Source organism: Anolis carolinensis, chromosome 5 (assembly GCF_035594765.1).
Source record: "Anolis carolinensis isolate JA03-04 chromosome 5, rAnoCar3.1.pri, whole genome shotgun sequence".
NCBI lineage: Eukaryota > Metazoa > Chordata > Lepidosauria > Squamata > Dactyloidae > Anolis > Anolis carolinensis.
Genome location: NC_085845.1, coordinates 164,852,920 through 164,865,517, shown reverse-complemented (window position 1 = coordinate 164,865,517; position 12,598 = coordinate 164,852,920). Strand labels below are relative to the sequence as shown.

The 12,598-nt window shown below is 39.0% G+C and overlaps 1 protein-coding gene across 3 annotated transcripts in view; it reads right to left on the bottom strand.

Annotated features, from left to right (window-relative positions):
• nedd1 (NEDD1 gamma-tubulin ring complex targeting factor) overlaps nt 1–10,628 on the bottom strand; it is a 30,348-nt gene extending 19,720 nt beyond the window's left edge. Inside the window, exons 1-5 of one of the 3 annotated variants that reach the window (XM_008110835.3) lie at nt 10,394–10,628; nt 8,076–8,222; nt 7,572–7,666; nt 5,651–5,767; nt 3,524–3,664 (exon numbers count right to left, since the gene is read on the bottom strand). In XM_008110835.3, coding sequence (XP_008109042.1) covers nt 3,524–3,664; nt 5,651–5,767; nt 7,572–7,666; nt 8,076–8,214 — 492 coding nt within the window. In that variant the 5' untranslated portion in view covers nt 8,215–8,222; nt 10,394–10,628. The other 2 variants (XM_062982837.1, XM_062982836.1) reach the window with 2 other exon arrangements.
• Nucleotides 10,629–12,598: the final 1,970 nt, after the last annotated feature.

Sequence of the window (12,598 nt, the reverse complement as noted above, 5' to 3'; positions counted from 1 at the left end):
AGCTATAAATGTTCACTGACTTTGCTCCACCTTCTTACATACGTTCACAAAAGCTATTCCTGTAGTGCTTTAAAAAAAGCCAATTCTTTTTGATTACATGATCCTAGCTAATCAGGGATCATATATTCAGCAACTTTGTTATTGCTCATACAGTGCCCAACCAGAGAAGATTGAATCTGACACATTATTCAAGAATACAGGGAAAAAAGTAACACCTGAAAACCCTTTAAGTCAGCATCAGCTCCGACACCATATTTTTATTACAAAAACAGCCATTTCAGATGTTTAGTCAGCAAGTCTGCCATCTACGTCTTACCAGAGTGACATGCAATTAAAATTTAACAATGTTTTCAAGCCAAGCAGTTTGCAGTAACAATGGAAACTTTTAAATCCTGACAGAGTGACAAGTATAATGTCTGCAAGTCCCTACGGTTAAGAGTTTTCAAGACAAAAGATATGGTTCAACAAGGTACTTTAACATTGTAGCTGACAGAAATATATTTTCTTTATTTCATGAGGCTCTAATTGTCCTTGATTTCAAATTCCTGAAAATACATTTCCAATGCAATCCCAGGGCTCTTTATATGTTAAGTATATAAAATACTCTGAATATACTTTCCAAAACATTGTATATAGCATTTGAAAAATATAACAGCAATCCTTCCCTTTTCTCCTTCTACTCCACCCGTTTCTTTTCCAGATCTTGGTAACTAGAAGGGAAAACTACAGCATATACTTTTAGATTTACTGAAATCCTCTCCAAACCGACTAGAGTTGCCAGAAAATAGGTAACAATCTACCTTTTATAGCTGTGCAGAAAGGGCAATTTCAGTAGATGTTAATTGTCACACAGCCAGGTAGCAAGCCAAGTCTATAGACATTCGTTCTTCTATACAATCCAAGTATAAGATCCTTCTTCAGCTGAAGCCACCCACTTTATTTTTCCTTCATTTTTCTCCTACTTCCCCTCCTACTTCTAATGCCCTTTGCTCCACTGGCCTTTTCCATTTAGTCACTGCACATTATAGTGAAGTAAATAATTCACAAAAATCATAAATAACAATAATCAAAGGAAAATCTGGCTTATTGCATTAAATGCCATATATAAGAATGTGTAAGAACAACTTAAACCCGCATTTGTTTATATCCCCATAAACTATCTGATTATATCTCTCTCAAGTTGGTAGGTAACCTAAATATTTTACATTAATATTCCTCAAAATTAAAAAATAATCCAATCTTCCTGCAAGCAGTAATAAAAATGAAAAGTTACAAATCAGAATAAACAAATAGGACAAGAAGTACAGTGTTCCCTCACTTATCACGGGGGTCACGTCCCAGGACCGCCTGCAATAAGTGAAATTCCGCAAAGTAGGGGCATTATATTTATTTCAATATTTACACATTACATTAGTAGTTTGGTGGCCTTTCTCCCCTTTGCAAGCCTTCTTCCTGCGCTGGCACCTGCCAGTTTCCCTTTTGTGCATGCGTCTCCCTCTAGTCAGCATCCAGAGTGACCCGGCGGGACACCGACAAGAGGGAGGGCGCATACGCAAAAGGGAAATTGGCACCCTTTGCACATGCGCACCTCTCAGAAAAAAACCGCGAAGCAGTGATGGAGCGAAAAGTGAACCGCAATGTAGGGAAGGAACACTGTATATATTGAAAACACCAGCCACTGTAGCCCATCTGGAGGTCATCCAGCACCTTATCACTGGTGTTCAGATCCACCTTCCCTATTTTCATTGCTTTGGTCTTTAAATGATAGCATGTTGTCCATCAATAACTGTCAGAGACAGTTTCCCAAATAAGCCACACATAAAACACGGTGATGACAATTTTATTAGCCCTACTGTGTTGGCTTTTTTAAAAAGAGCAAACTGACTATTAAGAAGAGGTTTGCATCAATATAACTGATGGATGACAACAACAAAAAATGCCAGGACCTTTATTTCTAATGAACAAAATGCTGCTACAGTCTTTTCCAGTATTGTGCATTTGAGTTTTTTCAATATAATTTTATTGATAAAATATAGGAAACAGGGGTACAATAATAGATATAGAGACATTTTTAACATCTTATATTATCGTCTTCTTCCATCATCGTTTAATTCTTAAAGGTTTCTATGATGTTAAAAAAGGGGAAAAAAGCATTTGTTATCTAGTCTAAAACAAAAGAATAGAAAAGCGAGTATAGAATATATAGAAATATAGAAAGTAGGAATGTTAAGAAATAGAAAACAGAAAGTCCTATCTGACACTTCCTGTCCTAACACTGCTGCCTTCTTCATAATCAAAAATTCTATCTTTTTTGTCTTGGGTTTTTTTACTTCTGGTAGATTAACTTTTCAGGATCCCTTGAAGATCATTGGAGATCCTTCTATTCTTGTCTCTAACTCCCCTTTTTTTTCTTTTCTTGTTATCTCATTATTATGTAAAACCCAATGTTTTTATTTTCTTCTTTTTAAAAAGTCAATAAAGGGCTGCTTCCAGTATTGTGCATTTGTAACAACAAAAAGGAAAAACAAAATATGTTCACATATAAAAGAAAAGGAACAGACTTTTCATCTCCACACTTTAAAGATTTGCCTGCATTTTTACCAAAGCAGCTTTGACTAACTTAGGCCAGTAATACATCAACGAAAGATCATGGATACATGATTTATATACCATTTGGACCAAACCAGCTGTGGAATTCAACTGTATGACCTTCCTCTGCAATTCGGATGGGCTTTGTATGATAATAGTTTACAGCACACACATTTCATTCCTCCCTCTTCTTTTCACTTTTTCTTTTCCCATTCACTACATACAGATGATATATTAAAAATGGGTGGAAACCAGACAACAGAAAGTGTACTTTGTTGATATACACGTTAAGTCAAAAACTGATTAATTAATAAAATGGTAACAAAAAGCCTTTCAATGTTAGCAATGGTTATAAGCTTTTCTGACACTATGAAATTTATATATTATTTGAACAAAGATCAAGAACAAAAGTATGGTTTTCAACTTAATGTCAAAATTGACATGGATTTGAAACTTTACTCTGTCTTTAAATCCTAATAATTTTCTAGTAGATCATTAATTTTTCCACTTCATATTAGAAGTTCAAGCAGGGGATCCAACCATCCTGCCAATTTCTATATAAGACCAATCTCAGGTAAGGTCCACTATGTCACATGGGCAGAGATTCCACATTAAGAGGTAGGGTTGTAAATTATGGTGCTCTTCAAGTGATGCTGAACTTCAACATCTAGTGAAGAGGGTGCCGCAAACTCAGCATACTGTGCAGCCAAAAAGGTCAACGTTTCAGACAAGCGCAAAATGGGCTTATCAAAATACCTTTAAAATAAATAACTGAATGGAGCAGGAGAAAATGTACAATGCATCTCTATGTTAAGATTGCAATGATTACTTCTGGATTGTTTAATATAGGAATATTTTTCTGGATGTTACAAAATGTATAATGAAATTCCAATGACACCATTAGAAACACGCTCCAGTGCTATGTAGTCCTTACCTGAGTGGTGCCATGGCCAAATGGAGTGCTGGACAAATTTGTAGCAAGACTGTGCAGAATAATTTCACCGCTCAAAGATCCCGAAGCAACATAGCAATCATTCCAATTAAAAGACACACACGTTACTTCATCTTTGTGATCCTAAAAAAAGAGAAAACCAATCTCAGTTTGTTATAGTGACTTCTCATAGCCTCAGTTATGAATGTGGTGGGTTGGAGTACAATACATATAGAGCACCCTACACTAAGGGAAGTTATTCTATCTGTACATATTTTTAAATGATTTATATAACCATACTTGTAGGCTGACATTACCAAAAATACTGAGCCTGTTGAAACTTCTTTTAAATAAACCTGTATAGGATTGTGCTATTTGCCTTACACATTCTATCTGATTAAATAGTAATTAAAGTTTTGGATTAATAAGGAGCATCTTAGTTTTTTGACACTTAGTCCCAGCTTTCCTTAGTAATTTCCTATGGTTTTATAAAAGTAGAGCAGTAAACTATAATATCTTTGCATCTACACTAATGATTTAAATATTGCTTCATTGGTTTCTCTCTCTAAAAATATGTTTTAATACATTCTTCTTCATATTTTTGGCAGACCCAATCACCAAAGGCAACAAACTCCACCTTCTCTTCTAGAAGTATCAAACTGTTTTCCACAACTGGTGAAAAATTAATGTCACACACTGTGTGTTTGGCATCGCTTCACATATCTTCACATATCTTGCCTGACCATTACACTCAACTTCTGCTAAATACTCTTCCATCACTGAAAACCATAGCTGTTTGGATCCTCCTATAATATACAAATGATGACCTTCTGTAATGAACAGAAGTTGGAAAGCTTCAATAAAGGGGTTCTGCTGTTCCCTTTTTACTTTGCCTAATTTTTGTTCACTTCAAAATGCTTATCTCCCTTATTAAAAGCAGTATCCATTTTGAGTTGCTCTTGACTTGCTTGATTGGAATCATCCAAGGGGGGCTTTTAGGGCTGTAAAGTATATACAAAATTATCTGATATATCTATTTCCTTACATGTATTCTGATGTGGTGACATTTCAAATAGATATACAGTATATATAAATATTTGCATGATTATTCTAAATATGCAGACCAGAAGTTACATTCCATCAGTACTCACACATAATCCACAAAACAAGATTATAAATCCCTTAGAAGTGGAGATCTACTGCTTATGTAGCACTGTTAAAGTACTTTGTATACTAGATGATGCTGCTGCAATTAGTTGCAATAGTAATAGACTCGCCAAGAAGTGCAATATATTTTTACATGAACGGACATCATTTGAGTGCATATTTTAAAGGTCTTCAACATTTTCCATACATAAAAATGCTATTTTAATACAGTACAGGTACAATAACTATTTTCCAAACATGCCCGTGGTAATAGAAATATTTACTCAAGAATTTCAATCTTCCACTTAATCCTAAATTTGCATACTGTAAATATCAAAGCATTATGAGCTGAGACAAAAAATATTATTTAAGGGGAGCTTTATTATCATATGATAATTATAATTATAAAGCTAAAAATCTTGAAGTTAGCACTGAATTTAATTTACATAATTATGGTGGTATAGGTGTTCAGGGATTATGGACAGATTAAAAAGATTAACTAAAAACAATAAAAAAACTTTACTTAAATTATTGTGGGGGCACCGTTGTACTTCGCCATTCTTTGTTGCTATCATTTCCACATTAGGTTCACAGGCCTCATATTTTATCTATACCACAATGGATGTTTTAACAGAAAACACAATATAATTGAAGTAAATAAAAGAGAAATAAGGAAATATAATCCTTGTTCAAAAATCTTAATTCATTCATAGGGTGAAAAAGTAATTCAATTCACACAAGGGGACAGAAGACCCAAATGTATTAACATGTATGAAATAATTCATATAAACTAATTCACTGACCAGAACGGCACAGAGACAAGCACCACTTAATTGGATTAGATGCAGACTCATATACTTAGAGTAATAAATACTTCCTATTAATAGTTTGAATAGATCCACTCTAAACAGGATTCAGTATCCAACCACTGTGTTGAAAATCACATACAAAGACAAAAGATGAAACCTAAATATTTTGCCTTACCTTAAGAGATCGGTGAAGTTTTCTACATTTTAAATCCCAGATATTAACAGTGCTATCAGTACCTCCACTTGCAATATACATAGAATTAGAACTCAGACTTATACATGTCTGTTTTGCCTGATGAGAAAAAAAATTAAATGTCAACCTAATTCCATTTTGCGTACCATAAAGGGAGAAGTGTTGCACCAGACCAGTGTTTCTCAAACTGTGCTACTCCAGGTGTTTTTGACTTCAGCTTCCAGAAACCCCCGCTAGCTTACCAGTTTTTAGGAATCATGGGAGCTGAAGTCCAAAACATCTGAAGGAGTACAGTTTGCACTCTGCACTAGACCATTGCTTTTTAAACTTTGATTTCTGACCCCAAATGGGGTCCCCTTAGTACAATGTTGGGGTCACAAAAATTGGCAACAGTAAAAGATTTCTGAATGACACTCATTTACGCAAATCTATTAGCAACAACATGCAGTGATTACAATGGACTCTGCAGAAAATGCTTCAGATGTACTCTAGAAAAAGGAAAATCATTCTGTTTAGTAAGCATTGCAAATGCTGGTTTATTATCAGTGAATTCACCTGAGACAAACAAAAATTTCTCAGACAGAAAAAGGTCACAAGTGGAAAAAGTTTTAAAAGCCCTGCACTAGAACACTGAAAGACCAGGGTTCATATCCCCCGCTCAGCCATGGAAACCCACTTGATAATCTTGGACAAGTCACACTCTTTCAGCCTTAGAGAAAGAGGGTAAACCCTGCTATCTCCCCCCCCCCCCAAAAAAAAAACAAATCTTACCAAGAAAACCCTGTGATATCCCTGTGAAAACTATATCCCTGTGAAAACTACACTTTAGTTCACAGTAAGTCAGAAATAACTTGTAGGCCTATCACCATAACAACCAAAGAAATCACATATGAATATGGAACATGAACGTTGTTCTCTGTGTCTTTCACAAGAAAATAAAAATATCCTGAATAATCTTGCTCATCTAGACTGGTTTGAGAAACACGTTATCTCCTTGGAGAGCCAGCCTTAGGAAGTAGAACTTGCTTATTGCTTCAGCATGAGATGTCATCCTAAAATGAAGAACACTCCCCCACTGGCACTCAGAGGGCTCATGGAGTAGTACTGGAGACATCTGTGGGTTTGATTTTTTTACTTTTGAGATGTGCACTTCTTTTAGATTACCATCATTTATTTTAAGGATTCTTTTATGGAATTTTCATTCACTTTCTCCTCAGATGTTGAGGTCCCTTGCTAAACAACCTTATTTTTAGACAAGTAGCAGTGATTTAATAATCCACAATTTTTACTGTCATTCAATCTGACTCATCACTGGAGAAGATCCTACATCAATAACTTCTGCAGCTCCAGGGAGCTCAGCAACTGTCAAAACCTGGGAGGGCCCCTGCTGTTTCTGCTTAGTGCTTACTGATGAGAAGACAATTCAGATGAAGAAGTAACTGGGCTCAGAAAGAAATGAATGTATATTCATCTTTTCTTCCAAAAAAACCCCCAAAGCAGTTAATTGTCTGAACTGCCTCCCTCTCCTTCTTCCCACCAGTAAGTATCAGCAGATGTGAGGGGAGGGGAGCAAAGTTTTGAATGAGACACAAAGGCTGGAGAATTTTTGGTGTACCCTATGAAAAAGTGGCACCTAAGTGACAATTTTGAGGCATGTGTATCACTAACAGGATGTCACTCATTAAGTATCAGGAAATAATGCTGCTTAACTTTTGTCAACATTTCTGACTAGAAAACATAATTAACTAAGATTACTTTTTAAGTTTAATAAGCAGTACTTTTTTTAACAGAAAAGAGACAAAAACTAAAAAAAAAACCTGTAATCCTATAGTCATTACTAGGGAATAAGCCACATTTCATCTTAATTTCTGAATAAACAAAAATATTAATTCATCTTACTTACCCCTTCAGCTAGTTCAAAGAGAGGAATTGGTTTACCCTTATAGTTTGAAATAACTATTTTATCACCAGTACCTGAGGCAGTAACCAAAAAATTATCTGAAACAAAGAGTCATGGATATAGCACAAAGCTTTGTAAAGTAGCTAGGAACATAAATATATTAATCCCAGTACATTTAACAACATTAGGCAATATTGCGATTACTTCTTATCAGTTTTAAAAGGTTTACTGATTAGCAATGTTCTGTATTTGTACAGTTGCACATCAGTGTTTCTAATCACCTTTTTATACACTAAGCAAAACATAGGTGCAATTTATGAATAGAATAGTTCAAGATCTAACCAGACACAAATATGACAATAATTTAATTAGACTGTACAGTCTGACAACCACACAATCCAGTGTAAATCTACCAGGGATTAAAAAAATCCCCAAAAAAACTATTATTGGAAAAGAGTGAGGAAATACAGACCCAGATATTGAACTCTATGCAAAAACAAAGGATACTGTTGCAGCCCCAACATACAGAGTTTATTGGATGGGAGGAAGAATGAGGACTGAACTGGTCTACCAAATTTATGGATGACGCATCCCATATTTTAACATCATCATCTCCCGAAGAAGCAAAACGGATGCTTTCCTGCATGGTTGAAGCTGTAAGCAAAAGGGGAAAATACATTCTTAGTTACAAAGAATTTAAACAGGGTCCTTTATAGTTTTTTTTTAATTCAACTTATTTATTGTAATCACCTAAAGTATACTACTATGAAAGCAAGTACAATAAATCAAGGGAAATATCTTCTGACAAACAGCCATTGTGCATCATGATGTACACAGCTGCAAACCTGTCAGTCTACCTCAGTAGTTCTTAACTTGTGGGTCCCCAGGTGTTTTGTCCTACAACTCCCAGAAATCCCATCCAGTTTACCAGCTGTTAGGATTTCTGGGAATTGAAGGCCAAAACATCTGGGGACCCACAGATTGAGAACAACTGGTCTACCTAATGAATAATGATTGCATCAACTTTGAAGGCACCTATTAATACCTGCACTGTAATTCCATGATGTAACACACAAAACAAGCAGCATCTATCAAAAGTGTTTCCAATAACAGACTTGAGGGTGCATCTATACTGTAGAATTAATGAAATTGGCCCCAATTTAATTGCCATGGTTCAATGCCATGGAATTATGAGAGAAATAGTTTTATAAGCACTTTAGCTCTCTGCTTTTTTTTTTCGTGTCAGGAGCAACCGGAGTTGCTTCTGGAGTGAGAGAATTGGCCGTCTGCAAGGACGTTGCCCAGGGGACGCCCGGATGTTTTGATGTTTTTACCATCCTTGTGGGAGGCTTCTCTCATGTCCCCGCATGGAGCTGGAGCTGACAGAGGGAGCTCATCCACACTCTCCCCAGGTGGGATTCGAACCTGGCAGCTTTCAGGTCAGCAACCCAACCTTCAAGTCACTTAGTCCACTACGCCATCTGGGGGCTCAGCTCTCTCTGCTAAAGTGATGGTGCCTCATCAAACTACAAATCCCAAGATCCCATAGCACTGAACCATGGCAGTTAAACTGGTATTAAACCGCATTAATTCAACAGTGTGGGTGCAAGTCCTATACACTTCTGGTCCAACCTATCTTTGAGACCACATCTCATTCTACAAACCAGCATGAGCATTATGATCTACTGGGGAGGCCCTTCTCTCGGTCCCATCACCATCTCACGTGGGGACGAGAGAGCGGGCCTTCTCAGTGGTGGCGCCGTCATCTTTGGAATACCCTCCCTAAAGAAATTAGGTTAGCCCCCACTCTTCAAACCTTTCGGGTGAGTTTAAAAAATGGCTCTTCGGACAAGCCTTTGGTTCTGTGTAATCTATGGTCAGCTTAATGAGCCACTGATTGTACTTCTCCACACTTTGATTGTTACAGCAGATAGCCAGCTTATTAGCAGGTTCTACTGTGCTTTAGGAATTTTTATAATTTTATATTCTTACAATTTATATGTGCTGTTGTTCCTACTTATGTCACTGTATTTATACTTGTGTATTGTTGTTTATATGCAGCACCTGGAGTGGTTCTGTGAGCCGCCCTCAGTCCCTTCGGGGAGATGGTGGTGGGGTACAAATAAAGATTTATTACTATTATAAAAACATCATCAACATCATCATAATCCACCCTTTAGGACACTGAGGTCCTATGGAGGACACTTACTCCAACTGGTGACTGTCACCCAGAGGGCCTTTTCATCAGCCTCCCCAAGAAGTCTGTGGAACCACCCGCAGGTAGAGATCCCATGGCTAAATGAGCTGTCAGAATAGAAAACACAATTTATGGCCAAACTCTTCCAGCAGGCCTACCCAGCCAACTTTCAATTGTGAGCTTTGATTTGTATTCTACTGGTACTCTATGTCAATTCTGTATCTGTGTTTGGTGCAAGTTTTTTTTTTAATGTGTTTTTATCTATGTGATTTATTGTATATATTTTGTTCACGGCTTTTTGACTTTCAACGCACCAGGAAAGGCAGATAATAAATAAAACTTATTATTATTATATGTACATTATGGAATAGCCAGGCATGGGCTTAAGCAGCTGAGGGGAGAAAGGAAGGGGCCTGAGGCTGTTGGGAATGGTGGGAGTTGAAGTCCAAAAGCACCTGGAGGGCCCAAGTTTGCGGCACAAGGGATGCCCACCTGGTCCCACGGGCCTGTACGTCCGCCTATCTACCTCCTCAGCCACCGAATCCCTGGATGAGAGGGCTCCAGTAAGGAGGGACCTTCCTCCGCCTCCCAGAACCAGGACAAGAGCTGAGCTAACCCTCCTGTTCACCTTCGCACTTCGCCCAGAAGAGGCTTCTAGCCGGCCCGACTCATTTCCTCCACCTGAGGAGCCTCAGGCCTACTCCGCACAACCTCCGCCGCTTCCGAGAGACTTCCCCCGCTTCTGAAGAACTTAGCAGCCCGCCCCAACAGGCATTGCGAGAACGCTCCCGTCTCCTTCGCCTACGGCGGCCGAGAAAGGGCAAGAGAGTGCGCCGCGTTCTGGTTTTTCTGATCAGGAAATAGGAGGGGCTTAGACCCACAAGGAGCAGCTGGAAAGTTGCTAATGTTGCCCTTTTAACCCGCTTTTTTTTTAAAGAGGGCGGAGGCATATGATGGGACGAACGCATCTCACACGCTTTCCAATTGGTTCTCTTGTTTCGTAGTCCCTGTTCTAGTAGCAAAAGGAATCGCCCACCTGAAGATAACTTCGGCCCTCCAGGAGTTTTGGACTTCAGCTCCCACAATTCCTAACAGCCTACAGGTTGCTTTCAAGATCAGATGGGATCTGGTGACTACTTTCCCCCCCCCCCCCAAAAAAAAAGACTTTTAAGACATGCCTGTGGCCCCTACACTGACATATAATCCATCTTATTTTATTTGAACTGGATTATATGTGTCGAAAGGTAAAGGTAAAGGTTTCCCCTGACGTTAAGTCCAGTCATGTCTGACTCTGGGGGTTGGTGCTCAGCGCCATTTCTAAGCCGAAGAGCCGGCATTGTCCGTAGACACCTCCAAGGTCATGTGGCCGGCATGACTGTATGGAGTGCCGTTACCTTCCCGCTGGAGTGGTACCTATTGATCTCACATTTGCATGTTTTTGAACTGCTAGGTTGGCAGGAGCTGGAGCTAACAGCGGGCGCTCATTCTGCTCCCAGGATTTGAACCTGGGACCTTTCGGTTTGCAAATTCAGCAGCTCAGTGCTTTAACACACTTTGCCACTGGGGCTCCTACACTGCCATACAATCCAGTTAATAGCAGATAATCTAGATTTTCTATGACAGTGTAGAAGGGGCCTAAATTACTTTATAACTATGGACCTATGGATGATAGTTTTGTTCTTACGTGGTATAATTTTTGAATTATTTTTATTATAGCTTTGGTACCCAGCGATGCCCTGGTTGGGTACTTTGTAACTATTAGAAAAGTCATTGGTTTTGGATTTTATGAATGGCCCTATAAAGAAAATGCACAAGCATGTGGGTGGACTACAATCTCCATCATCTGGGTGCATGCCCACCCCCACAAGTCCTTAAAGTTGGTTATGAGGGGTTTGTGTCCCATGTTCTGTCCAGATCCACTGTGAGTAGAGTTCAAAGTGATCACTGGATGAGGGTGAGTTGCAAATCCCATCGCTCAGGGTCCATCCCCCTCCAAAACCCAGCATTACTTAAAAATGGTGATGAAAGATATGCATGCCAAGTTTGGTCCAGATCCATCATCAGTGGGGGTCACAGGGCTTTCTGGTTGTGGGGGGGACTGCAACTCCCATTGAGCTGGGTCCACCGCTCCCCAAACTCCTCCAGCATTCTGTTGGTCATGGGGAATCTTGTGCCAAGTTTAGTCCAAATCCATTGTTGGCAGGAATCACAGGGTTTCCTGGAAGTGGGAGCCAATTTGGAAAATACATTCACCTATAGATACATACATTCACTATTATTACATACTAGCTTGGTGACCCGGCAGTGCCCAGGTCATTTGAGAAAGTCATTGTTTGCCTATGTTTCAAGTGTAGTCTCGATCCAATGTCAGCTAGGTTCAGTGGGTGTGGGTGAACTACAACTCCTATATGCAAGTCCTATTGTACAAAGTCCATCCCCCTCTAGGATGTAAAGTGGGTCATATGGGATATATATGCCAAATTTGGCCCTGATCCACCATTGGTTAGATTAACAGTGGTCTGTGGGAGATGAAGCATTTGAAAGTACTGCAAATCCCATCATCCGTGGTCCATCATCGGCAAAATGGCACCAGGAAGTGCATCTGGGGGTTATGTGGGCCAAGTTTGGTCCTGTTCCATCATTCATGGGCGTTGCAGTGGTCTGTGGTAGGTGAATTGGGTGAAGGAACTGCAAATCCCATAATCCTTGGCCCATCCTCCCCCAAACAGTTGCAGCATGTAAAGTGTGTAATTTGGGATAAGTGTGCCAAGTTTGGTCCAGTTCTGTAATTCCTGGCAATTGCAGTGATCTCAGGAAGTGAGTGAAGGTACTG